This window comes from Mobula hypostoma, chromosome 26 (genome assembly GCF_963921235.1).
Source record: "Mobula hypostoma chromosome 26, sMobHyp1.1, whole genome shotgun sequence".
In the NCBI taxonomy this organism is placed as follows: domain Eukaryota; kingdom Metazoa; phylum Chordata; class Chondrichthyes; order Myliobatiformes; family Myliobatidae; genus Mobula; species Mobula hypostoma.
The window spans coordinates 35,929,214-35,954,486 of NC_086122.1; the positions used below are offsets into that span (position 1 = coordinate 35,929,214).

Genomic DNA, 25,273 nt, shown 5'->3' on the forward strand with positions numbered 1-25,273 from the left:
CTCTCACCATCAATGAGCCAGCTATGCTCTACCCAGCACTGGTGTCTGCTCCTCAATACCATGAACTGCACGAGCCGCCACAGTAACTATGAGGCAAGACATTGGTACTGATCCTCGCCCTGGAACACTTAAGAGTCCTATGGCAATGTGAAACTGGAAAGTGCCTGCAATTCTACATATGGAACTAAAAAAAATCAGAAATTGTTTTGCATAATGTGACGTTTAACTGTTCAATTAGCACACACCCAGTGGCCACATTATTAGATACCACCTGCACCTAATAAAGAGGCCATTGACTGTGTGTTTGTGGGCTTCTGCCCATCCACTACAAGGTTTGACGTGTTGTGCATTGAGAGATGCTCTTCTGCACACCATTGTTGTAACATGTGGTTATTTGAGTTACTGGCACTTTTCTGTTAGCTTGATCTAGTCTGGCCATTCTACTCTGACCTCTCTCATTAACAAGGCATTATCACCCACAGAATTGCCGTTCACTGGACATTTTTTTTTGTTGTTTTTTACACCATTCACTGAAAACTCTGGAGACTGTTGTGCGTGAAAATCCCAGGAGATCAGCGGTTTCTGAGATACTCAAACCACCCCCTCTGGCACCAACAATCATTCCACCGTCAAAGTCACTTAGATCACATTCCTTCTCCATTCTGATGCAGTCAACCTGCATGCTTTTATGCATTGAGTTACTGACACATCATTGAATGATTAGATATTTGTTTTAACGTGCAGGTGTAAAGGTTTACCTAATAATGCGACCACTGAGTACCTGTCCACTGTTTGATTGTTAATGTGAAGTTCAACTCTTCAACCAACACATTGTCTCTGAGGGATTGTTAACATTCAAATCTTACACATGCAGTCATTCATTAAATAGACAGTAATTGGAAAATCACGTCTCTGAAGAACGTGTTCTAATTTGACATGCAAATTTATAAACTATATATTCCAGCCAAAAAATACTCTATTTTGAAGGCACTTGTTTTTTTTCACATTTCTTTCTTAATCATTGGAATGGGCACTTGGATTTGAAGACACATTTGACAATGACATAATTACAAATTTGCATGGGAATATTGATATAATGGGCTAACTAGAAAATTTTGAATAGATTCTTAAATATCTATTTTGCCTATGTCTACATCCAAAAAGTGGATTGGATTGCTTGTACCTTGTAGGAGGAGCCAGTTCAGTGGAGAATCAGATATAAACACCAATCCGGTCCTCACACAATGATTTCAGTGCTCACATGAGAAGTGAGAGTGCAATCCCTCCTACAGGTGAATAAAGATGAGGGCTGCTGGTACGGACAACGTTAATGCTGGTGCTTTCTACATGAATGTTTCCAGGCCAGCTGAGCAGCCAAGGGATTGCAGGACCCGTATAGCCATCAGCCGGATTCCCCGACCAATGAACGCCTTCATGGTGTGGGCCAAAGATGAAAGGAAGAAGCTATCCCTGCAGAACCCCAACCTTCAAAATACAGAGCTCAGCAAACTCTTGGGTAAGGATGCAAAGAGTGGGTAACAACCCCCACAACTACTGTGGAGCGGTTTGTTCTTTCTTTCTTTTTAAATCTTTTTATTGAGTAAGTATACAAAAAAGATAAGCCATGTAAACATTAATACAATGTTAAAGTATAATAAAATTCCAAAAGATAACAATACCAAAAAGAAAATACTACAAACAATGTAATTTAAGCATAGGAAACCAAGATAACATAATAGTATACTAAATTTTATATATATCAATGGAAAAAAAAAGAAAAAAAAACCCCAGAAAAAAAACCCACCGTGCAGCTAACTAAAAGCAAGGCAAAGCAATGGGCTAACTTGAAACCAAACAGAGTTAAACTTAAAATCACGTCCTCCATCCCGACCTCCATTAAAACAGTGAAAAAAAAACAAGAAGGGTAAATATTACATTAAATGAAAATATCGAATAAAGGGTCCCCAAATCTGTTCAAATTTAAATGAAGAATCATAAAGGTTACTTCTAATTTTCTCCAAATTCAAACATAAAATCGTCTGAGAAAACCAAAAAAAGGTAGTTGGAGCATTAAGCTCTTTCCAATGTTGTAAAATACATCTTTTCGCCATTAAAGTAAGAAATGCAATCATTCTACGGGCTGAAGGGGAAAGATTACTAGAAATTTTAGGTAGTCCAAAGATAGCAGTAATAGGGTGAGGAGAGATATCTATATTTAATACCTTAGAAATAATATTGAAAATGGAGCGGTTTGGTTTAAATGGGACAGAAAGAGTGAAATTGTTCCTAGTAGGGAATAGTTCAAGGAACATAGGGGATAGAACTAACCTTTGTCCTAAGCATACAAGCAGGAATGCAATGATTTTGTTTATATACAGGGGTGTGCATCTCACAGTCCCTAAGTATTGGAAAAGGCATCAACTAGTTCCATGAGACCATTAGACATAGGTGAAGAATCAGAACATTCAGCCCATCGAGTCTGCTCTGCCATTCAATCATGGCTGATTTATTATCCTTCTCAACTCTGCTCTCCTGCCTTCTTGCCAGAGCCTTTGATGCCCTGACTAATCAAGAACCAACCTCCACTTCAAATATGCCCAATGACATGGTCTCCACAGCTGCCTATGGCAATGAATTCCACAGATTCATCACCCCTCGGCTGAAAAACTTCCTCCACATCTCTGTTCTGAAGGGACTTTCTTCCGTTCTGAGGCCGTGCTCTCTGGTCCTAGACTCTCCCATTTCTGCAAACATCCACTCCACATTCACTCTATCTAAGCCTTTCAATATGCAATAGTTTTCGAATGAGATCCCACCACCGCCCCGTTCTTCTGAACTCCAGCAAGTACAGGCTCAGGGCCATCAAACACTACCTCATATGTTAACCCTTTCATTCCTGGGCTCATTCTCATGAGTTCCTTCCAGATGGAATTTTTGGATCCCAAAGGTGTGTTGCTTGCCAGGTTAATCAGCTATAGGAAAAGGAGGGAGGAATGGGGCTAGCAAGATTGCTCTATTAGGAGCTGGGATGCCTTAATGGACTGAATGGTCTCCTCCTGATTGTAACAATTACGTGGCATGATCCTATAGATTTTATATCATAGGCTGAGATGTACTAAAACCATTCCCCCAAAAAAGTAGCCAGACTTTTGAGAACTGCTTCATTATTAGTTTTTAGAATCTGCAGATTATAGAGCACTGACTGTACCATCTCCTGAATGTTCAATTTATGTAATTTCAAAGAGACATGAGGATTTTTCTTTATCTGGTTAGTAGGTGCTGCAATGTATTATAAAAGTATTACCAAGCATGACAATTTTATATACTTTTGACATACATACATACATAAATGTGTATGAGTCCTGACGAAGGGTCTCGGCCTGAAACGTCGACTGCACCTCTTCCTACAGACGCTGCCTGGCCTGCTGCGTTCACCAGCAACTTTGATGTGTGTTGCTTGAATTTCCAACATCTGCAGAATTCCTGTTGTTTGTTGTCTTCCAGCATTTTGTGTGGTTTGCTTTAGATTTCCAGCATCTGCAGATTTCTTCATGTTTATGTGTATGTTAAATTTCATATACAGCTTCCTATAGATCTTTGCCATAAGACCATAAGACATAGGAGCAAAATTAGGCCACTTGGCCCATTGAGTCTGATCCACCATTCCGTCATGGCTGATTTATTATCCTTCTCAACCCCATTCTCCTGCCTTCTCCCCAGAACCTTTGAAACCCTGGCTAATCAAGAACGTATCAACCTCCGCTTTAAATATACCCAGTGACCTGTGACAATGAATTCCACATATTCACCACACTGTTTGGCTAAAGAAATTCCTCCTCTTCTCTGTTCTAAAGGAACGTTCTTGTACTCTGAGGCTGTGCCCTCTAGTTCTAGACTTTCCCACGACAGAAAACATCCTCTCCACGTCCACTCTATCAAGTCCTTTCAATATTCAATAGGTTTCAGTAAGATCCCCCTTATTCTCCTAAACTCCAGCAATCAAGTGCTCCTCATATGTTAACCCTTTCACTCCAGGGATCATTCGTGTGAATGCATTTGTGCATTTCATAGTCATAGTAATAGTCATAGTCATACTTTATTGATCCTGGGGGAAATTGGTTTTCGTTACAGTTGCACCATAAATAATAAATAGTAATAGAACCATAAATAGTTAAATAGTAATATGTAAATTATGCCAGTAAATTATGAAATAAGTCCAGGACCAGCCTATTGGCTCAGGGTGTCTGACCCTCCAAGGGAGGAGTTGTAAAGTTTGATGGCCACAGGCAGGAATGACTTCCTATGACGCTCTGTGTTGCATCTCGGTGGAATGAGTCTCTGGCTGAATGTACTCCTGCGCCAACCCAGTAGCTTATGTAGTGGATGGGAGACATTGTCCAAGATGGCATGCAACTTAGACAGCATCCTGTTTTCAGACACCACCATCAGAGAGTCCAGTTCCATCCCCACAACATCACTGGCCTTACGAATGAGTTTGTTGATTCTGTTGGTGTCTGCTACCCTCAGCCTGCTGCCCCAGCACACAACAGCAAACATGATCGCACTGGCCACCACAGACTCGTAGAACATCCTCAGCATCATCTGGCAGGTGTTAAAGGACCTCAGTCTCCTCAGGAAATATTTCAGCATAGTACAACTGAAAATATGAGCTTGCAGTACTGCGCAAAAATCTTAGGTACACACACACATACACACACACACACACATAATGATAAGCCTGACTCTGATATGGGTCTTTATTGTGGACTGTGAGTGGGAAGGGGCGGGAAGCACCAGAACGGCATTCTGTGACGATCAATAAACCAATTGTTTGCAGTCAAATTACCTTAGTTGGTGTCTCAGGGCTGGGTGTGTCTGCACCCAGGCATCTTCTGCTCCTGGGACTCCTCCTCTACCACCTGTCCCTCACCCCTCCCTCCACCTCCTCCTCTGCCACCTGTCCCTCACCCCTCCCTCCACCTCCTCCTCTGCAACCTGTCCCTCACCCCTCCCTCCACCACCTCCTCTGCCACCTGTCCCTCACCCCTCCCTCCACCTCCTCCTCTGCCACCTGTCCCTCACCCCTCCCTCCACTCTCATCATTCCCAACATCCTTTGCTCTCATCAAATTTACAGACTCACTCTGCATTCCACGTTGACAAATGCAGTATTATACAAAAGTCTCAAGTGCCATAGTTATATATATTGTATGTGCCTAAGACTTTTGCACAGTACTGTATGCACCAATAAATATCATTGTTAAAGGACAATAAAAGAGCACTATAACACTGTAGAACCTCTGAATGGGTTAATTAATTAATGTTCCCAGTTATATATGATGTAATTACTTCTGAAATGTAGATCTGTAGGAAACGCAAAGTACTTTTTTTTATTTTCAGCAATATCCCTCAACGAGTAATGTGATTAAGGCCTGGTAATCTGTGTTGGAGATATTAGTTGAAGGGTAAATATTGGCCAGAACACCAGAGAATTCTCATGTTTTTCTTCAAAACAGACAGATAGAGACGATCATATGCATCTGGGTGAGGCACACAGAACTTTGGTTGAATTTCTCAGTTCTGACAATGCACCACACATTTGGACTACAGAACTGAGGTTGACATCCTTGAAAGTTCTAGTCCCTTATTGGGGTTGGGCCTAGGGCATTCCCTTCTCTGCTGGTTGAATTTTGGTTCAGCCATGATTTATGCTGAAATAGCTTTGTCTTGGTGCCTCGGTCACTTAAGGCAGTGAATAAGCTAATTCAAGTGCATAATACTCTCGGATCTCATTGAATTAAATGATCCACACTTACTTGGCAGTGATAGTGTGGACAGATTTTCAGCAGCTCAGTATAACAAGCAGGAAAATCAGTAATGACTGTTCCCACTACTATTAATCCACCCCATCACCAATCTCAACTCCTCACCCTGTGTCCTACTTCAACTCACTGTAAAATCATATATAATAACAACAACAATTGTTATTATTATTATTATTTGAACAATCAAGTGGCAAACATCATTGCCAACTCAAGTCAGGTCCATCATGGGTTCTAGCCTCCGTATTCTCCAGGACATCTTCGAGAAGCAGTACCTCAGAAAGGTGGTGTACATCATTAAGGACCCCCACCACTCAGGGCATGCCCTCTTAATTTTACCATCAAGGGTGAGGTACAGAAGTTTGAAGGCACACAGTCAACAATTTAGGAACAACTTCTTCCCTTCTGTCATCCAATTTCTGAATAGACATTGAAACCGTGAACACTACCTCACTGCTTTTTTAAAATTTCTGGTTTTTTGCATATTTATTTAATTTAATCATTTGATATACATATATATACTTAATGTAATTCAGGATTTTTTTCTATATTATCATGTATGGCATTGTACTGCTGCCGCAAAGTTAACAAATCTCATGACATATGCAGTGATATTAAACCTGAATCTGATTCTGAGATTTATAAAAGACACCATACCATACTATAAATACAAGCCTGATCAGTTCCAGAGTCGGAGTCCTACAAATTATATTATGAATGATTCATTTTTACAGATAGGACAATCCATAATAACTGTCCAGATATAATAATACAGGATAAACAAGGAAGAACAACTTATTTAATAGGTATAGCCATTCCAAACACACACAACATACAGAAATCAATAAGTGAAAAACACCAGAAGTACGCTGAATCAAAAGAGGAAATTGAAAGACTATGAAACATGAACGGGGTATACACTGTCCCTGGTAGTAATAGCGACAACTGCTGTAATCCCAAAGTCACTGCATGATAGCATTAAACAACTAGGCCTATACGGTACAGCAATGTTTAAGTAAATCTTCAGAAAGCAACAATACTAAGCACCCCTAGAATAATCCAAAAGTTCCTAGCAATTGAGAAGTGTGTGCTTTGCTATGCCATACCCCAGCTTGAGCTGTGAAAAGATACAAATGCAACAATAATAATATTATGGCCTCTTAGCACTTCTCACTTGCCTATCACCTCTGCCTGGTGCCCTTACTTCTTCCCTCTCTCCTCATCTATCAGATTCCTTCCTCACCAGCCCTTTACCTTTCCCACCCACCTCCTTTTATTCTGGCTTCTTCCTCTTCCTTTCCAGCCCAAAACATCAGCTTGTTTATTCCTTTCCATAGGTGCTGCCTGACCTGCTGAGTTCTTCCACCGTTTTATGTGTGTGGTGTTCTAGATTTGCAGCGTCTGCAGAATCTTTTGTGTTGATGCTAATGTAAGTTGTAGCTCGGAGGTGATAGATTGCAGGAATCCATCCTTTACGTCCTTTGTCTGTCAGATTCGACCGAATGCCAGCAGTCTGTTTGAGTGCTGGGCCGTCACAAAATCTAAGTGTGTCAAGCCACTAATTTCAGCTGCTAATTTCACATCCTACGCCCAGGGACAGGAATTGTAGTGTTGTCCAGCTGAAATACTACCTGGTTCAGAAAACTGAGCCAGGGGCTGTTTGAAACTTGGTCAAAGCTTGCTCACACCCTATCTACTAAGCTTTGCTTTGCATGAAAATTATTGGTTTAAGAGTAAAACGTGTGTTGTTTAACATTTGAGTCCTCCCACTCGTCCACCATCTTCAGATCTGTCTGTCATGTTCGATACATACCAGTAGCATGTTTTGCAGTACAAGCAACCCGGGTTCAATTCCTGCCACTGCTGGTAAGGAGTTTGCACGCACTTCCTGCAAAATATTTGGGTTTCATCCGGGTGCTCCAGTTTCCGCCCACAATCCAAAAGCATACTGGGTAGTAGGTTATTTGGACATTGTAAATTGCCTCATGATTAGACAAGAGTTAAATCAGAGGTTGCTGGGCCAGAAGGGCTGTATCTCTAATGATATAAATAAAGTTTTCCTTCTTCTGTCCACATTAGTGTCTGGCTTTCTGTGCCTAAATCTGTTTCATAGAGTTGGTTCACAGCCCGCTGCAAACTCTACCCTCTTGTGTTCTGCTTTCTTGTGGATTCCTGATTTTCTTTGCTCCGTCATTCACATCTTTGTGGTCACCTGCCTAGAACACAAGCTCTGCAATTCCTTCTCCCCACATCCCAATTTTCCTCCATTCCGGCAAATCATTCCATAATTCGAAATCACTTTTGGTTTGATAAAGTTCTTGTGCAGTCCTGAAAAATGTTTTTGCCCTCAGCCCTCAACCTTTCCCACCTATCCAGCTCCACCTATCACCTACCCGCTAGCCTACTTCACCTCACACTGTCTTTTTTTTTCTGGCATGTTCCTCCTTCCTTCCAAACCCTGGAGAAGGATCTGGGCCTGAAACACTGACTGTTTATTCACTTCCATCAGTGCTGCCTGACCTACTGAATTCCCTCAGCAATTTGTGTGTGCAATTACACTGGACATGCTATACAAATACAATCTGTATCATGTAGAGAAGGAAAATAGAAAGATTACATTATGTGATTCTCTTAGTGCTCTGTGACTGTCAAATACAAAGCAAATATCTTGTGTGCCTATTAACCAGCTCTTGTATTGTACAGATTCAAAGTGGAAAACGACTCTGGGTAGTTAAGAGAAAATGTACAAAATCATCAATACTCTGTCCCACAACATCTCAATAACATGGAATGAGAGGAAGTAGGAGAAAGAGTCTTCTTGCAGAAAGGCGGGTAACCCAAAGTGGTAGATCAAAGGAAATGAGTTAAAAAGACAAGGAATTTTTTTTGTATGGTGATGTGTTGTAATCTGAAATTCAGAACATGAAAGGGCATAGAAAAGCACAGCGCAGAAATGGGACCTTTGGCCCATATAGTCCATGCTGAACTCATTAAACTGCCTACTCCCACCGACCTGCACCGGGACCATAGCCCTCCATATCCCTACCGTCCATGTACCTATTCAAACATTGCTTAAATGTTGAAATTGAGCTCACATTCACTATTGTGCTGTCTGCTAGTTCCATATTCTTATGATACTCTGAGCGAAAAAGTTTCCCATCATGTTCCCCTTAAACTTTTCACCCTTTAACCCATGACCTCTGGTTGTAGTCCCACCCAACCTCAGTGGAAAAAGCCTGTTTGTATTTACCCTATCTATACCCCTCATAGTTTTGTGTACCTCGATCAAATCTCCTCTTAATCTTCTACATTCTAAGGAAAAAAATTCCTAACCTATTCAATCTTTCCTTATAACTCAGGCCCTCCAAATCCCGCAAGATCCTTGTAAATTTCCTCTACACTCTTTCAACCTCCAAACAGGAGATTCTGTGAGCCTGATAGAGATACCCACATGGTGTGTTGCCTCCCAGGTGCCAGGATACGGGGTGTCTCGGATCGGGTCCAGAATATTCTGAAGGGGGAGGGTGAGCAGCCGGTTGTCCTGGGGCATGTTGGTACCAATGACATAGATAGGAGAAGGGAGGAGGTCCTGAAGAGAGATTTCCGGGAGTTAGGAAGGAAGCTGAGAAGCAGGACCTCCAGGGTAGTAATCTCGGGATTGTTACCTGTGCCACGTGCTAGCGAGGGCAAGAATAGTAGGATCAGGCAGATGAATGCGTGGCTGAGAGACTGGTGCAGGGGACAGGGCTTCAGATTCTTGGATCATTGGGATCTCTTCTGGGGGAAGTATGACCTGTTCAAAATGGACAGGTTACACCTGAACCCAAAGGGGACCAATATCCTGGCGGAAAGGTTTAATAGAGCTGTTAGGGAGGGTTTAAACTAATTTGGCAGGCGGATGGGAACTGGAATGATAGAGAAGAGGAAGGGGAAAACAGAAATAAATCTAAGATAGTGAGCAGTAAAGATGTCAGAAAAGACAGGCAGGTGTTGGGGAAAATTTGTAGCCATTGGGACGAGTTGCAGTGCAATCAAAGCAAAAAGTACCAAATACTAGTCTTAAGGTGTTATACTTAAATGCACGCAGCATGAGGAACAAGGTGGATGATCTTGTCATACAGCTACAGATTGGCAGCTATGATATTGTGGCCATCACTGAGACCTGGCTAAAGGATGCATGTCTCTGGGAGCTGAACATCCAAGGATACACGATGTTTCGGAAGGATAGGCAGGTAGGCAGAGGGGGAGGCGTGGCTTTATTGGTAAGAAATGATATTAAATCATTAGAAAGAGGTGATATAGGATCGGAAAGTGCAGAATCTTTATGGGTTGAGCTAAGAAATAGCAGGGGTAAAAGGACCCTGATGGCAGTTATATACAGGCCTCCAAACAGCTGCAGGGATGTGGACTACAAATTACAACAGGAAATAGAAAAGGCTTGTCAGAAGGGCAGTGTTATGATAATTGTGGGAGATTTTAACATGCAAGTGGATTGGGAAAATCAGGTCGGCACTGGATCTCAAGAGAGAGAATTTGTAGAATGTCTGTGAGATTGCTTTTTAGAACAGCTTGTTGTTGAGCTCATTAGGGGATCGGCTGTACAGGATTGGGTATAGTGTAATGAACCAGAGGTGATTAGAGAGATTGAGGTGAAGGAACCCTTAGGAGGCAGTGCTCATAACATGATTGAGTTCATTGTGAAATTTGAAAAAGAGAAGCCAAAATCCGATGTGTCGATATTTCAGTGGAGTAAAGGAAATTACAGTGGCATGAGAGAGGAACTGGCCAAAGTTGACTGGAAAGGGACACTGGCGGGAAAGACGGCAGAGCAGCAGTGGCTGGAGTTTATGCGAGAAGTGAGGAAGGTGCAAGACAGGTATACCAAAAAAGAAGAAATTTTCGAATGGAAAAAGGATGCAACCATGGCTGACAAGAGAAGTCAAAGCCGAAGTTAAAGCAAAGGAAAGGGTATACAAGGAAGCAAAAATTATTGGGAAGACAAAGGATTGGGCAGTTTTTGAAGGCTTGGAAAAGGAAACTAAGAAGGTCATTAAGAGGGAAAAGATGCACTATGAAAGGAAGCTAGCAAATAATATCAAAGAGGATACTAAAAGCTTTTTCAAGTGTATAAAAAGTAAAAGACAGGTGAGAGTAGATATAGGACCGATAAAGAATGATGCTGGAGAAATTGTAATGGGAGATAAGGAGATGGCAGAGGAACTGAACGAGTATTTTTCATCAGTCTTCACTGAGGAAGACATCAGCAATATACGGGACACTCAAGAGTGACAGGGCAGAGAAGTGTGCACAGTCACAATTATGACAGAGAAAGTACTCAGGAAGCTGAATAGTCTAAAGGTAGATAAATCTCCCGGACCAGATGGAATGCACCCTCGTGTTCTGAAGGAAGTAGCTGTGGAGATTGTGGAGGCATTAGCGATGATCTTTCAAAAGTCGATAGATTCTGGCATGGTTCTGGAGGACTGGAAGATTGCAAATGTCACTCCGCTATTTAAGAGGGCAAGGAAGCAAAAAGGAAATTATAGACCTGTTAGCTTGACATCGGTGGTTGGGAAGTTGTTGGAGTCGATTGTCAAGGATGAGGTTACAGAGTACCTGGAGGCATTATGACAAGATAGGCAGAACTCAGCATGGTTTTCTTAAAGCAAAATCCTGCCTGACAAACCTATTACAATTTTTTGAGGAAATTACAAGTAGGCTAGACAAGGGAGATGCAGTGGATGTTGTATATCTGGATTTTCAGAAGGTCTTTGACAAGGTGCCACACATGAGGCTGCTTAACAAGATAAGAGCCCATGGAATTATGGGAAAGTTACATATGTGGATAGGGCTTTGGCTGATTGGCAGGAAGCAGAAAGTGGGAATAATGGGATCCTATTCTGGTTGGCTGCCGGTTACCAGTGGTAAAAGTGTTGGGGCCGCTTCTTTTTACATTGTACATCAACGATTTGGATTATGGAATAGATGGCTTTGTAGCTAAGTTTGCTGACGATACGAAGGTAGGTGGAGGGGCCGGTAGTGCTGAGGAAACAGAGAGTCTGCAGAGAGACTTGGATAGATTGGAAGAATGGGCAGAGAAGTGGCAAATGAAGTACAATGTTGGAAAGTGTGTGGTTATGCATTTTGGCAGAAGAAATAAACAGGAAGACTATTATTTAAGTGGGGAAAGAATTCAAAGTTCTGAGACGCAACGGGACTTGGGAGTCCTCATGCAGGATACCCTTAAAGTTAACCTCCAGGTTGAGTCAGTAGTGAAGAAGGCGACTGCAATGTTGGCATTCATTTCTAGAGGAATAGAGTATAGGAGCAGGGATGTGATGTTGAGGCTCTATAAGGCGCTGGTGAGACCTCACTTGGAGTACTGTGGGCAGTTTTGGTCTCCTTATTTAAGAAAGGATGTGCCGAAGATTCACTAGAATGATTCTGGGAATGGGAGGGTTAACATATGAGGACAGTTTATCCGCTCTTGAACTGTATTCCTTGGAGTTTAGAAGAATGAGGGGGGACCTCATAGAAACATTTCGGATGTTGAAAGGCATGGACAGAGTGGATGTGACAAAGTTGTTTCCCATGATGGGGGAGTCTAGTACAAGAGGGCATGACTTAAGGTTTGAAGGGCGCCCATTCAGAACAGAAATGCGAAGAAATTTTTTTAGCCAGAGGGTGGTGAATCTATGGAATTTGTTGCCACGGGCGGCAGTGGAAGCCAAGTCACTGGGTGTATTTAAGGCAGAGATTGATAGGTATTTGAGTAGCCAGGGCATCAAAGGTTATGGTGAGAAGGTGGGGGAGTGGGACTAAATGGGATAAAATGGATCAGCTCATGATAAAATGGCGGTACAGACTCGGTGGGCTGAATGGCCGACTTCTGCTCCTTTGTCTTATGGTCTTATGGTCTTATTCACATCTTCCCTGGAGATAGGTGACCAAAACTGCACACAAGACACCAATTTAGGCTGCACCAACATCTTACACAACTTCAACACAACATTCACAAAGCTGCAAAACATAACATCCTATAAGTAGCATACTCAATAATAATCTTCAAATGGAAAATGTATTAATACTTAAGGAGTGAATATTGGAGGAGTATTATCAAAGTGAATCAAAGCACAATAAATTAGATCCTCTTTTGAAGATCCGGTGCAGATAAGATAAATCAAGAGGCTACTCATGTTACTCGGTACTATGATTTATTCAACAATATATGTGTAGCTGATGGGCAGAAATAAGACAATTGCTAAAAGCAAGATAGTCAGATAAGTCCTGACCGAGGGTCTCAGCCCAAAACGTCAGCTGTTGATTTATTTCTATGGGTACTGCCTTACCTGCTGAGATCCTCCAGCAGTTTCTGCATGTTGCTTTGGATTTCCACCATCTGCAGACTTTCTTGTGTTTCAAGTCAGATAGTGGTGAATTACTTGCAAAATGGTGACATATACCGTACTTTGATAATAAGTTTACTTTGAACTTTGAACTTTAGCAAGTCAAGGGGTTCTGTTAGTTTTTGCATGCAGTTTGTAAACCTCTAAGGAGCATCAAAGATCTTGCTTAAGGATCAGAAGAGACTCTGCAGATACCACAAATCTTGAGCTGCATGGTTAAAATGCTGGAGGAGCTCAGCAAGTCTGAAATATTGACTATTGATTTGCTTCCTTAAATGCTGTCTGACTTCCTGAGTTCTGACTGCGTGTATGATCTCAGCCCAAAATGACGACTGAATCTGTAGAATTTGCTTTAATTTGTTGAGTTTCCACTGGCATTTTGTGTCTGATGGTCTTGTTATGAAAGATTGTCCAGGTGAAGCGAGTGACGATTAACAATGAACAGCAATCTCAAATTCTTACCTCAAATTCAATATTTTCCAGTTTGTTTAATGTGTTCTTTTCTAATTTACTATTTGATTTCTTTTCATATTTTATTCTACTTATTAACTATCTTTCCCTCAAACAGGCAAAAAACTAGATCAAATGGAATTTTTTTTTTAAAAGAACTGCAGGTGCAGAAAATATGAGATAAAGAATGGAAAATGCTGGGAGAAAAAGCAGGTCAGGCAGCATCTGAGGAAAGAACAATAGTTGAAGTATTGACGAATCTTCGATCTCAAGCATTAGCTGCATCTCTTTCTGCAAGTGCTGTCTGATTTGTCAGTTATTCTCAGCAATTTCTGGTTTCTCAGATCAAATAGAGCCAACAATTGGCAATTATGAAGCTATTTGAATATCAACAGGGTGGATAAACAAATGTACCTGTATTAATGTGTCAACCGACATCTGTTTTTAAAGAGCGTTTGAACAGATAGGATTTCTTTACTTGAGAAAGTGAAAGGTGACATGATAAAGTTGTTTCCTGCTGGCGGAACTTCATCAGGTCCAGCTGAAGGGTCTTGGCTGGAAGTAAAAACAGTTTATTCCCTCAAAATCTTGTGCAGTTTGTTCTGGATTTCCACCATTGCAGAACCTCTTGTTTTTATGGAAAGCAAAAATCTTGACTGATTCTCTTTCCACAGTGAGTTCCAATGTAGGGTCCCACATCCAAAGCACTGACTGATCCACTTCCCACAGAAACAGCCTGACCTGACGAGTCCTTCCAACATTTTCTGTCTTTGTTTTCACAAGATTTGTTAATTGAATTAGATGAGGTGAAGTGAGAGGAGGCTTCAACAGGGCGGACACAACAACATGGAACTTTATGATCTCGATATCCTGTTGCTGTAACCTAGATATTTTATTACGTAACAGAGGAATTATGTTCCCATCTCTGTAGGAGCCACGTATCTATTTTCTATCTGCATTGTTTTTTGTGTTGCATGTTTATTATGTTTCTTGTGGGTAGTCACGTTGGTTTGGCATGGTAGAAGCAAAGGGTTTAGTTACGTGTTCACGCTTTTGCGTTTGAAGTTAGAGTTAGGGAGTGAGCTGAAGTTATATTTCAGTTAGTCCTGACGAAGGGTCTCGGCCCGAAACTTCGACTGTACCTCTTCCTAGAGATGCTGCCTGGCCTGCTGCGTTCACCAGCAACTTTGATGTGTGTTGCGTGAAGTTATATCTTTTTTTGCTGACAAAATGTAGCAAGCGCTCAAACAAGCAACGCCACTTGGAGACTAAGCACTGGGGGGGTTGCGGGGGGGGGGGGTCGGTGCTTGATCCTGTATGATGCTTCCAAAGTTGAAGAATATATTCCTTTTCAGAACTTTCAATTCTACTCACTTAAGCTTCCCCAGCACGTGCACATATCCACTCGAAAGGCTGGAAGGGCGTATTCCACCCTCTATCTCAATAAATAGTTAGGTAGATAGACAGATAAATAACTGAATAGCTAGGTAGCTGGAGCAAGTAGTACAACACAGAGGACCAACGGGTAATCAGAATGCTTGGTGTATATTCAAGGCAGCAGGGTAAGATTCTCCAATTGCCAAAGTCGTCAATTAATAGATAATTTGCCAGCTAAAAGTCTTTGCATTTCAACTTTCTATTGAAATGGAAATAGAAGGAGTCTCAGAGGTTGCCACAGGTCACAGTGCAGCTGCCACACAGCTTCAATGACGCAAGTCCAATCCTGACCTCCACGGCTTCCTGGGTGGGACCGTCACATCCTTCCTGTGGCTGTATAAGGTTCCGCCATGATGCTTGGTTTTCATTTCTCTTTGGCGCAGCACGGTAGCGTGGCAGTTAGCGTTATGTATTACACCACCAGTGAGCCGGGTTCAATTCCCACTGCTCCCCGTGACTCCATGGATTTTCCTCTGGGTGTTACAACTTCCTCCCACATCCCAAAGTGTAAGGGTTAGTAGATTCATTAGAAACTATGGGTGTCATTGGTCAGCGTGGGCTCATTGGGCTAGGAGGGCCTGTTACCATGTCGTATCTCTAAGTAAAATAAAATCTCATATCCCAAAGAATTCATTGGCATGGGAAAGATTGGCATTGGTTGCATGGAAATAGTCATAGTCATAGTCATAGTCATAGTCACACTCTATTGATCCCGGGGGGAAATTGGTTTTCGCTACAATTGCATCATAAATAATACATAGTAATAAAACCAGAAACAGTTAAGTAGTAATATGTAAATTATTTATGCAGGAAATAAGTCCAGGACCAGCCTATTGGCTCAGGGAGTCTGACCCTCCAAGGGAGGAGTTGTAAAGTTTGATGGCCACAGGCAGGAATGACTTCCTATGACACTCTGTGTTGCATCTCGGTGGAATGAGTCTCTGGCGGAATGTACTCCTGTGTCCAACCAGTACATTATGTAGTGGATGGGAGACATTGACCAAGATGGCATGCAACTTGGACAGCATCCTCTTTTCAGACACCACCGTCAGAGAGTCCAGTTCCATCCCCACAACATCACTGGCCCTACGAATGAGTTTGTTGGTTCTATTGGTGTCTGCTACCCTAATAAATGAGGGACTGAGACTGAGGGGACTGCTTCGGGAAATGACACAGGCACAACAGGCCAAATGGTTCTATGTTGTTATAACATTTGATATCTTGTATAACCTGGAAAAACTAGTCTGTCATTTCAGAACAAATTACAAGGATATTATTTTCAAGTTTAAGCTTAACTTTCATTCAACTGCACATGAATTGCCATGAATAAAGTGCTCTTCTGGGGCCATGGTACCAGGATACCATTTCATTGGCTTGTCACTCAACCCAGGAACACTTTGTTATGTTTTGTAACTTCAAAACGTTTAACTAATTCAAATGAAGACGGAGGTCCGGGAATACAGGTCTAGTTCGAGTTTACTTTAAGCAAGGCATGCACGCATCACGTAGTAGCCTGGTGACATATGCAGTTAGCATAGTTTTTACATCTAACCCACAGCTAATCATTTAAACAAACAAGAATGCCTAATCAACCAATATATACACAAGATATCTCGAATATTACTAAAATATTAAATACACAACATATCTCCATGCTTAACCAGAACCTCCAACTCAACAGAGAATGCATCTCAACTATATATACAGAATACTGGCATCTACTACAGTATATGCAGCCATCCACAGCATAGTAATTTTTTTAATTGTCCCATTCAGTCTTAAAGATTTAAATTCTGTGGAGGCTTTCTTACTCTTGTCAGGGAACGTCCTTCCTGAGAAGTAAGAACATTCTGAGAAATAGTTTGCTTTCATATCTCCATTGACTCCTTTCTTTTTTGGCCATCCATTCATCCAGCTGGGCTTTGGTCCTTGCATCTACGTTTACAACTGTTTTTGTCTCCTCCTTGAAGTTCATGCAATAGCGTTAACGCACGCGGAGTAGATTCTGGTTCCTTACACTCACAAAAACCGAATGCTTGAAAGTTTCCTGAAGCTCCTTGAGTTCTTTTCCAGATTAAAACCCAGCCACATTTTGCAAGTCACTGACTGATTAACATATCGGAAGCTTTCTCAGGAATGTTGCCTACAAAAACTGTTGTAGGTAGACCAGTGCTTTCGTCACTGTCACGTTTCCTCTGTGCAGCATGCTCCTTCCTTGATCCAATATGCTTTCCAACCCAAGGCACAAAGGTTGCCATCAACACTGGCTTGCCCCTTTATTTGACAGTGGTTCATGGGATTCAGCATGGGGATGGCTGACCCTTTCTTCATTCAGCATCATTGCAGTGGATGTGGCATGCAATTGGTGGATGAATCTCCAATCAAGTTGTAGTTCTCTCAGTCAATCACACCACACTTCCCACCCACAAAGCTGGTTCTTCTGTTTTTTACCTCATACAAGCTTAATGTGGCTTGTTGGTAATTGTATGTCATTCCCATGGAGTTATCTTTTCTCCCAGTACAAGTTCTTAATTGGGTATCTGTAGGCTTCAGTCTGGCATTTCTGAAATGCCTTTCAAACTCATTTTGAGAAATGACTGAAATAGCTGAGTTAGTATCCTATTCCGTTTTAGTTAATTTGACATTCACTTCTGGCATAAAACATGTTGCTTGTCTATTGTTAATTTTCACAATGTAAATCTCAAGGCTACCTAGTCCTGTGTCACTCTCAGATTTTTCATCAACAGCATGCTGATTAGTGCTCTTCTTGAAAATGCAACTTGGACTTTTGTCTTGTTTCTCTTCTCTGTGCAGTAAATTTATTTTTGTCTGCCTGATGTGCTCTTTGGTTGTGTCCTACTTTTCTGCAAGTTTTGCCTTTAACTTGCATTGGTCTGGTGTATGTGAGCTTTGCCTCAATAGTAACACAATCTGTTTGGCCAGGCTGGATTCTGTTTAGATGCTGTAATTTAATCACACTCACTTTCATTCCTGACTGCATCTCTGTATGTGGTTCCCATTGAAATAGCAATTTCCACTGCTTATTTGAATGTAAGCTGTGCTTTAGTTAGGAGCTGTTTTTGAATGAGTAAGATTTCGCAAAATAACTCATCTCTAAGTGCGTCATTAAACACCATTACTGAACTGACAATGTTCAGACAATTTCTTCAATTCAGCCATGGGCTCCCCCTTGTTTTTGATTCTACTTATGAAACCTAAAGAATTCTGAAATTAACAATGGCTTTGGTTCTAAGTGGTCCTTTGACAAACTTCTTTAGATTTGTGGTTGACAGTATACTGACTGGTTGTATTACAACCTGGCATGGAAACACCAATGCCCTTGAACAGAAAATCTTACAAAAAGTAGTGGATACAGCCCAGTCCATCACGGTTAAAGTCCTCCCCAGTATTGAGCACATCAACACAGAGCAGAGTGCTGTCACAAGAAAGCAGCATCCATCATTAGGGACCCGCACCACCCAGGCCATGCTCTCTTCTCACTGCTGCCATCAGGAAGATGGTAAAGGAGCCTCAGGAATCACACCACCAGGTTCGAGAACAGTTATTACCCCTCAACCATCAGGCTCTTGAACCAGCGGTGATGACCACTTAACTTCACTTGCCCCATCACTGAACTGTTCCTACAGCCTATGGACTCATTTTGAAGGACCCTTCATCTCACGTTCTCGATATTTATTGTCTTTTGCACATCGATTGTTTGTCCGACCGGTTGGGTGCAGTCTTTCATTGATCCTATTATAGTTCCTGGATTTACTGAGTATGCCTGCAAGGAAACAAATCTCACGGTTATATATGGTGGGGTATACGTACTTTGATATTAAATTTGCTTTGAACTTTTGAACTTTGAAAACACAGTATCAACAACCATACACATCAAAAGACACATATAACACATACTATATAAGATAGCAGTAAGCATACAGTCACACAAAAAATATATAATATAGCCCAAGTACCTAAGTCCATGGACGTTATCAGTAAGAACAAGCCAACAGCAGTCCGCAGACGAATGCAGTCAGCCTTGTCTTCCACCGACCGAAGGCTGGAGAGCAGCACTGACAGGAAGGGAGGGTACAGTCCCAATCCAGCACAGATGCCGCACCACACTGCCCCCAGCAGCAGCTCTCCTGAGCGGCTGCACCAGACGACCCCGTGGCCTGAAGCCTAGTCTCTGCTACAACCAAGGCCACGCAGCTCCCCCGCCATCAGTCTCACCAATAAACCAGTGAACCGGACATGCAGTACTCTATATTTCCAATACACAACAGAATGCTATGGCCACAAGAAAAACATCCAAGAAAATTACTCGCTGTTAGTCCGCACACTGCCTTCACGCACTGACTCCAGCACCATTCTGTAGCAGGCAACAACATAGACCACACGAAGTCCAGCTCCTCCGCTGTCAAGCAACTCACTGAGGGGGTAATCCTGCTACACTTCAAGTTCTTAATGTCTTGTGATCATAAAAAAATATATACTTTTCAAAGACTTTGGTTGGCCCCTTAGAGGCTGCTGCATCCAAGCACACTGCCATCTTATTGGAAGTCCACTTATCAAATGAATCCAATCAGTCAAGCCTTGTGAAAGTTCATGCAAATTACACAAAATGTTGGAAGTACTCTAGATAAAATTACTTTATTTACTCCAATAAACTGTCAACACTTCAGGCTGAAACCTTTCAACAGGACTCAGTCCTCTACCTGAAATATCAACAATTCACTCCCTTCCATATACGCTACCTGACCTGTTAAATTCCTCCAGCATTCTGTGTGTGTTGCTATAGATTTCCAGCATCTGCAGAATCTCTTGTGTTTATAACCATGCAAATTACCTCCCCTGAACCAAATGCCTTGGGATACAATTGAGTCCACTCACGAGTCAACCAGGACATGACTGGCGAGACACGGAGAACTACTCCTACTCCTTATGTACTACTAGAGTGACGAACTTTCAAAACCCTGTACTTTATTTGATTTATTTGTTTAAAATCAGCTCCTGTAAAACCATCAAGGAACACTTAATGCTATAAAAATTAAATAAATTATTATGCTCCATCACTTCCTTTGGCTCATAGAAGATGTCACGCTTGTAATTATGCAGCTAACTTTTATCATTAGCTTCTCACTTCATCTCAAAAAAATTCAAGGTTATAATTTACTTATTTTATTAATTTAGTGAGATACAGCGCGGAACAAGTCCTTCTGGCCCTTTGTGCCGCACCACCCAACAATCCTCACGATATAATCCTAGCCTTAGCCCAGAACAGTTTACAATGACCAGCTGGTATGTCTTTGGACTGCAGAAGGAAACCAGAGCATCCAGAGGAAATCCATGCAGACGCGGGGAGAACATACAAACACTTACAGGCAGCGGTGGGAACCTGGGTCGCCAGTGCTGTAACGAGTTGTGCCCTCCCACGGGTGATTTCATGCTTGCTCCCAAACTCCATGTGGTGCAGACCCCGAGTGTTTACTGTCCCCTTGATGGGTTAATTTGTCACTCTAACTCCTTCTGAGTGTGTACGTGAGTGGCAGAATCTGGAGGGAATGTTGGGAGAATAAAATTGGCACAGAGTAGAACTAGTGCAAATGGGTGATGGTGCAGAGCCAATGGGCTGAAGGGCCTTTTTACATGCCCTAGGACAACTCTGGTGTATGTTTTCCAGTGTGTTGAGTAGTTGGATGATCATCAGTTCCAGATCCCAAGGAAGGCTGAAGGTTCTGAATACGTACTTCAATGTAGCTATTAAAATACATAAAAGACAAGCCAATTGATAATAGTGACACAATTGGGTAGAAGTGACATGCCATTTAAGTAGACAGCTGATCTGATTGTACCCATTTTATGGTAATTATACCAATAATAGGAACAGGTTGAACAAATAGCAGAATAGCTAAATAGCAGAAAATGACCCCATTATCCCACTCTTTGCCTACTGCCAGTCAACTAATCTTCTATCTTTCCTGTAATACCATGGGCTCTTATCTTGTTAAGCACCCTTTTGCATGGCACCTTGTCAAAGGCCTTCTGAAAATCAAATAAACAACATCCACCGACTCTCCTTTGTCTGTCCTTCTGGTTATTTCCACCAAGAATTCCAAAAGCTTGTCAGGCAAGATTTCCCTTTAAGGAAACTATGCTGATTTTGACGTATTTTCTAATATACCTCCAAATACCCCGAAATCTCATCCTTAATGATGGACTCAAACATCTTCCCAACCACTGAGGTCAGACTAACTAATCTACAATTTCCTTTCTTCTGCCTCCCTTCCTTCTTAAAGGGTGCAGGTCTTAATTTGTGTTGTACTGTTCTATGTTCTATGTTCCAAACCCCAACCCTGACATAAGCATTTGTATTGTTCAATACAATAAGTTTGACATTACTGGAAAGAGACCGGTTTGATAAAATTTTACTCACATAAGTTCCATATGGAACATAAATGGCAATGGGTAATTTGGAGGTCACTAAGGAGCTGGAACCACAAGGAAATGCAGGGGTAGCTCATATTCAATAGTTTGCTGGAGAAAACACTAGAATTTATTGATCTGTTAAAGAAAAGTCAGAAACTGAGTCAAAAGTAACCTGAAGCAGTAGAGAGAAAAAAAATGCTGTTTTTTTAAAATAATGGATTTGCAAGAAGTTATTTACTTTATAACTTGGAATACAGAAGTTTTTTTAAAGCATGTAAATATTATCACCATGGTGGCAAATTTGGCACGATGAGCAAAATATCAAGAAAACATAGGCTGGCCACATGCAAGGTGTGTTAATTGCTTCTTAGGTGAAATCTCCAAAGTCACTCTGAGATAGAAAGAGTTACCTTTTATGAAATATAGCATGCTGCCAAGCAAACTCTCCTTCAATATAGCCCACGAAATGGGCTTTACAATGAACTAAGCACTAGGAGCAGAATAGCTTAGTGAAACTACTTCCCCAAGATGTAAGATCATGTCGGACGAAGCTGTCTCAATGGGCCAAATGGCCTACTTCTGCTTGAATATCTTCCAGTCTGAGGATCTATTGCAAGCTCGTGTTAAACCTTTTCTTCACATCCCTTGATTTCTACAGTAGCCCTGTGAAAGTAAAGACTGATAACTTCACTCACCCCAACACTGAACTGATTCCACAACCTATGGATTCGCCTTCAAGGACTCTACAACTCGTTCTCAGCATTATTTATTTATTTATTTGTTTGTTTGTTGTTGTTTTGTTTTTTTTTATATTCACACAATTTGTTAGCTTTTGCAATGTGGTTGCTTGCTCATTTTTCTTTGTGTGTAGTTTTTCATTGATTCTGTTGTGTTTCTTTGTATCTACTGTGAATGCCCACAAGAAAATGGATCGCAGGGCAGTATATCATGATATGTATTTGCTTTGACAACAAATTTACCTTGAACTTTGAACTTTGATGTACTTGCGATTAAAAAGGGAAAATGCATGAATTGAAATCACTTATTGAGGTAATTGCATCCAAATCTTTGTCAAAGTCTTGCCTGAAATCAATACATTTATTTATTTATTGAGAAATAGCGTGGAATAGGCCCTTCCGGCCCTTCAGGCCGTGTTTCCCACCAACTCAGCTTTAATACTAGCCTAATCACGGGACAGCTTACAATAACAAATTAAACGACTAACCCATACATCGATGGACTGTGGGAGTAACCGGAGCACCCAGACGATACCCATGCGGTCACAGTGCAAACGTACAAATTCCGTACAGGCAGCAGCAGGAAATGAATCTGGGAAATGACCCTAGTGCAAACATTTCTACATAAGCTCTGAAATCATTGAACCTGGAGAATACCAAGGCAAGGATCAAAGATTCAGCAGAAGTTGCACCAAACTCTTTGTAAAATTAAAGCAACAAAATTGTCTAAATTGAAATTGTAAGGGTAGAACAGATCTTTAGAGATAGACAGAGAGTAGAGGTCATGGGTTAAGGGTGAAAGGTGAAATGTTTTGGCACAACATGAGGGGGAATCTCTTCACTCAGAAGGTGGTGAGCTGCCAATGGAGAAATGAATGTGGGTTTGATTTCAACATTTAGAATGGGTACATGGATGGGAAGGGTATGGAGGGCTATGGTCTGGAAGCAGGTCTATGGGACTAGTTCGGCATGAACTAGATGGGACAAAGGACCCATTTCTGTGGTATTATATGACTCTATGGCTATATTATGTCAAACTAGAACAGGCACATAGAGTAAAACCAAACTGTCAGCTATTATAGTATACATTTTCTTATCGCCTTTCATCACGAGAAAACATCCAAAAGTATTTCATAAACAAGAAGAAACCTGCAGATGCTGGAAATCCAAGCAACACAAACAAAATGCTGGAGGAACCTAACAGGCCAGGCTGCACTCAGGCCACGACCCTTCATCAGGACTTTCAAAGGGCAGCAGAAATCACAGAGGGAGGGGCAGTGAGAGAGGGTTTCACTGAACTCCCGTTGAAGGGAAGACTTCTTCAGGGAAAGCATCCCTGGAAGAGACTTTGCAGTATAGTAGTCCAATCACAAAGAAGAAAAAATCTGCAGATGCTAGAAATCCAAGGACTGATGAAGGGTCTCGGCCGGAAACGTCAACTGTTTACTCTTTCCCATAGATGCTGCCTGACCTGCTGACTACCTCCAGCATCCTGTGTGTGTACCAAAGTACTTCATATCTGGAAAATAACCGATCAACTTCTTCTGAACTCATCCATGTTGCTTATCAGGCAATTTCCCTTTTATGAAGGAATTTTTGAGAGCTTTGGAGAGAACAGGTTGCCCAAAGTTGGGGAAAGAATCAGGGAAAGTAATTACAAATGAATTCCATTGCAACGCACACAATCTCAACAGGTCAGGCAGCATCTATGGAAAAGAATAAACAGTCAACGTCTCAGGACTGGAAAGGAAAGGGGAAGATGCCAGAATAAAAAGGTGGGGGAAAGGGAAGGAGGCGAGCTGGGAGGTGACAGCTGAAGCCAGGTCGGTAGGGAAGATAAAGGGTTGCAGAGCAAACTAATTACCTGTTGCAATGTAGACTCAGATGGGCTGAACTTCCTGCTTCTATGTTGTGTTATTTTGTGACTGTACATTATTAGATGATCTTTAAACAAGGATGCCGTCTTTCTTAAAGTGCATTTCCTTCATCATGTTCTGTCTGGCTCAATGTGTCTCCTCTCACCTTCCAGGGCGTTGTTGGAGATCCCTTACTGTGGTGCAGAAGCGACCATATATTTTAGAAGCAGAGAGGCTACGAGTGGAGCATATGTTGGAATACCCTAACTACAAATACAGGCCGCGACGAAAAAGCCAAACCCGTGGTCCGTACAGGAATGGCATTTCCATTCATGTAGAGAGCATTGAACAACAGGAATCTGTTCGCCAAGATAAGAAATTTTCCATCAGCAAACAAGCGATTGACCAGATTGCTCACCCACACCATCTCCCTGAAGCGAATCCACTCAACAAGCAGGAAATAGGTCCCTTAGAGAAACAGCCTTTGATCACCAGCTCCCAAACTACTCGACCAGAATGCAGGGCAGAAACAGAGAGTGGGCTGACTGGTATAGAATGCCCGATCTCCCATCCAGGTTACGGATTTCCTCAACCTGATACAAGCCTCTACTGCAGTTCGTCCTATCAGCTGAGCCCCGTGCCCCCTCCTCAGAGATCAACAGTTTGTTGTCACAAAGTGGCAGAACCCTCTCTATTGCTTGAGAACTTGACCCAGTATTGTGCCCAGAGCTCTCAAACCATGCAGCCGCTGAATGACATGGAAGTCCTGGACAACCTGTGCTACTCTGACCTGCTAGCTGATGTGGATCGCAATGAGTTCGACCAGTACCTGAACAATGACTCCTGGGCTGATCCACTTGGGCATCTTCTAAATGGAAAGGTCTCTGACAGCAATGAGACGGATGAAATTGACCTTGTGTCTGTGTTGGCAGATGTGAATACAGCCTATTATAATACTATTTCTAGATTCATCTGACACCAATGCCTTAGGGGAAATATACAGTTCAAGAGCCCCATCTACTCAGAAATGAATTTCAAATGAAGCCCCATCTATCTTGTCAGGTTCTTCTGATGGCAGAAGTAAACTAGAGCAAGGACTCCTCCCCAATATGTTGAGCAAACATTTAGCACTCA

The 25,273-nt window shown here is 41.8% G+C and overlaps 1 protein-coding gene across 1 annotated transcript; it reads left to right on the forward strand.

Moving 5' to 3' along the window:
• The first annotated feature begins 1,302 nt into the window (after positions 1-1,302).
• LOC134338080 (transcription factor Sox-7-like) lies at positions 1,303-25,115 on the forward strand. Its single transcript, XM_063033616.1, has 2 exons — positions 1,303-1,516; positions 24,313-25,115. Exons 1-2 carry the CDS (start codon positions 1,303-1,305, stop codon positions 25,113-25,115), a joined length of 1,017 nt encoding a protein of 338 aa, XP_062889686.1.
• The last annotated feature ends 158 nt before the right edge of the window (positions 25,116-25,273 follow it).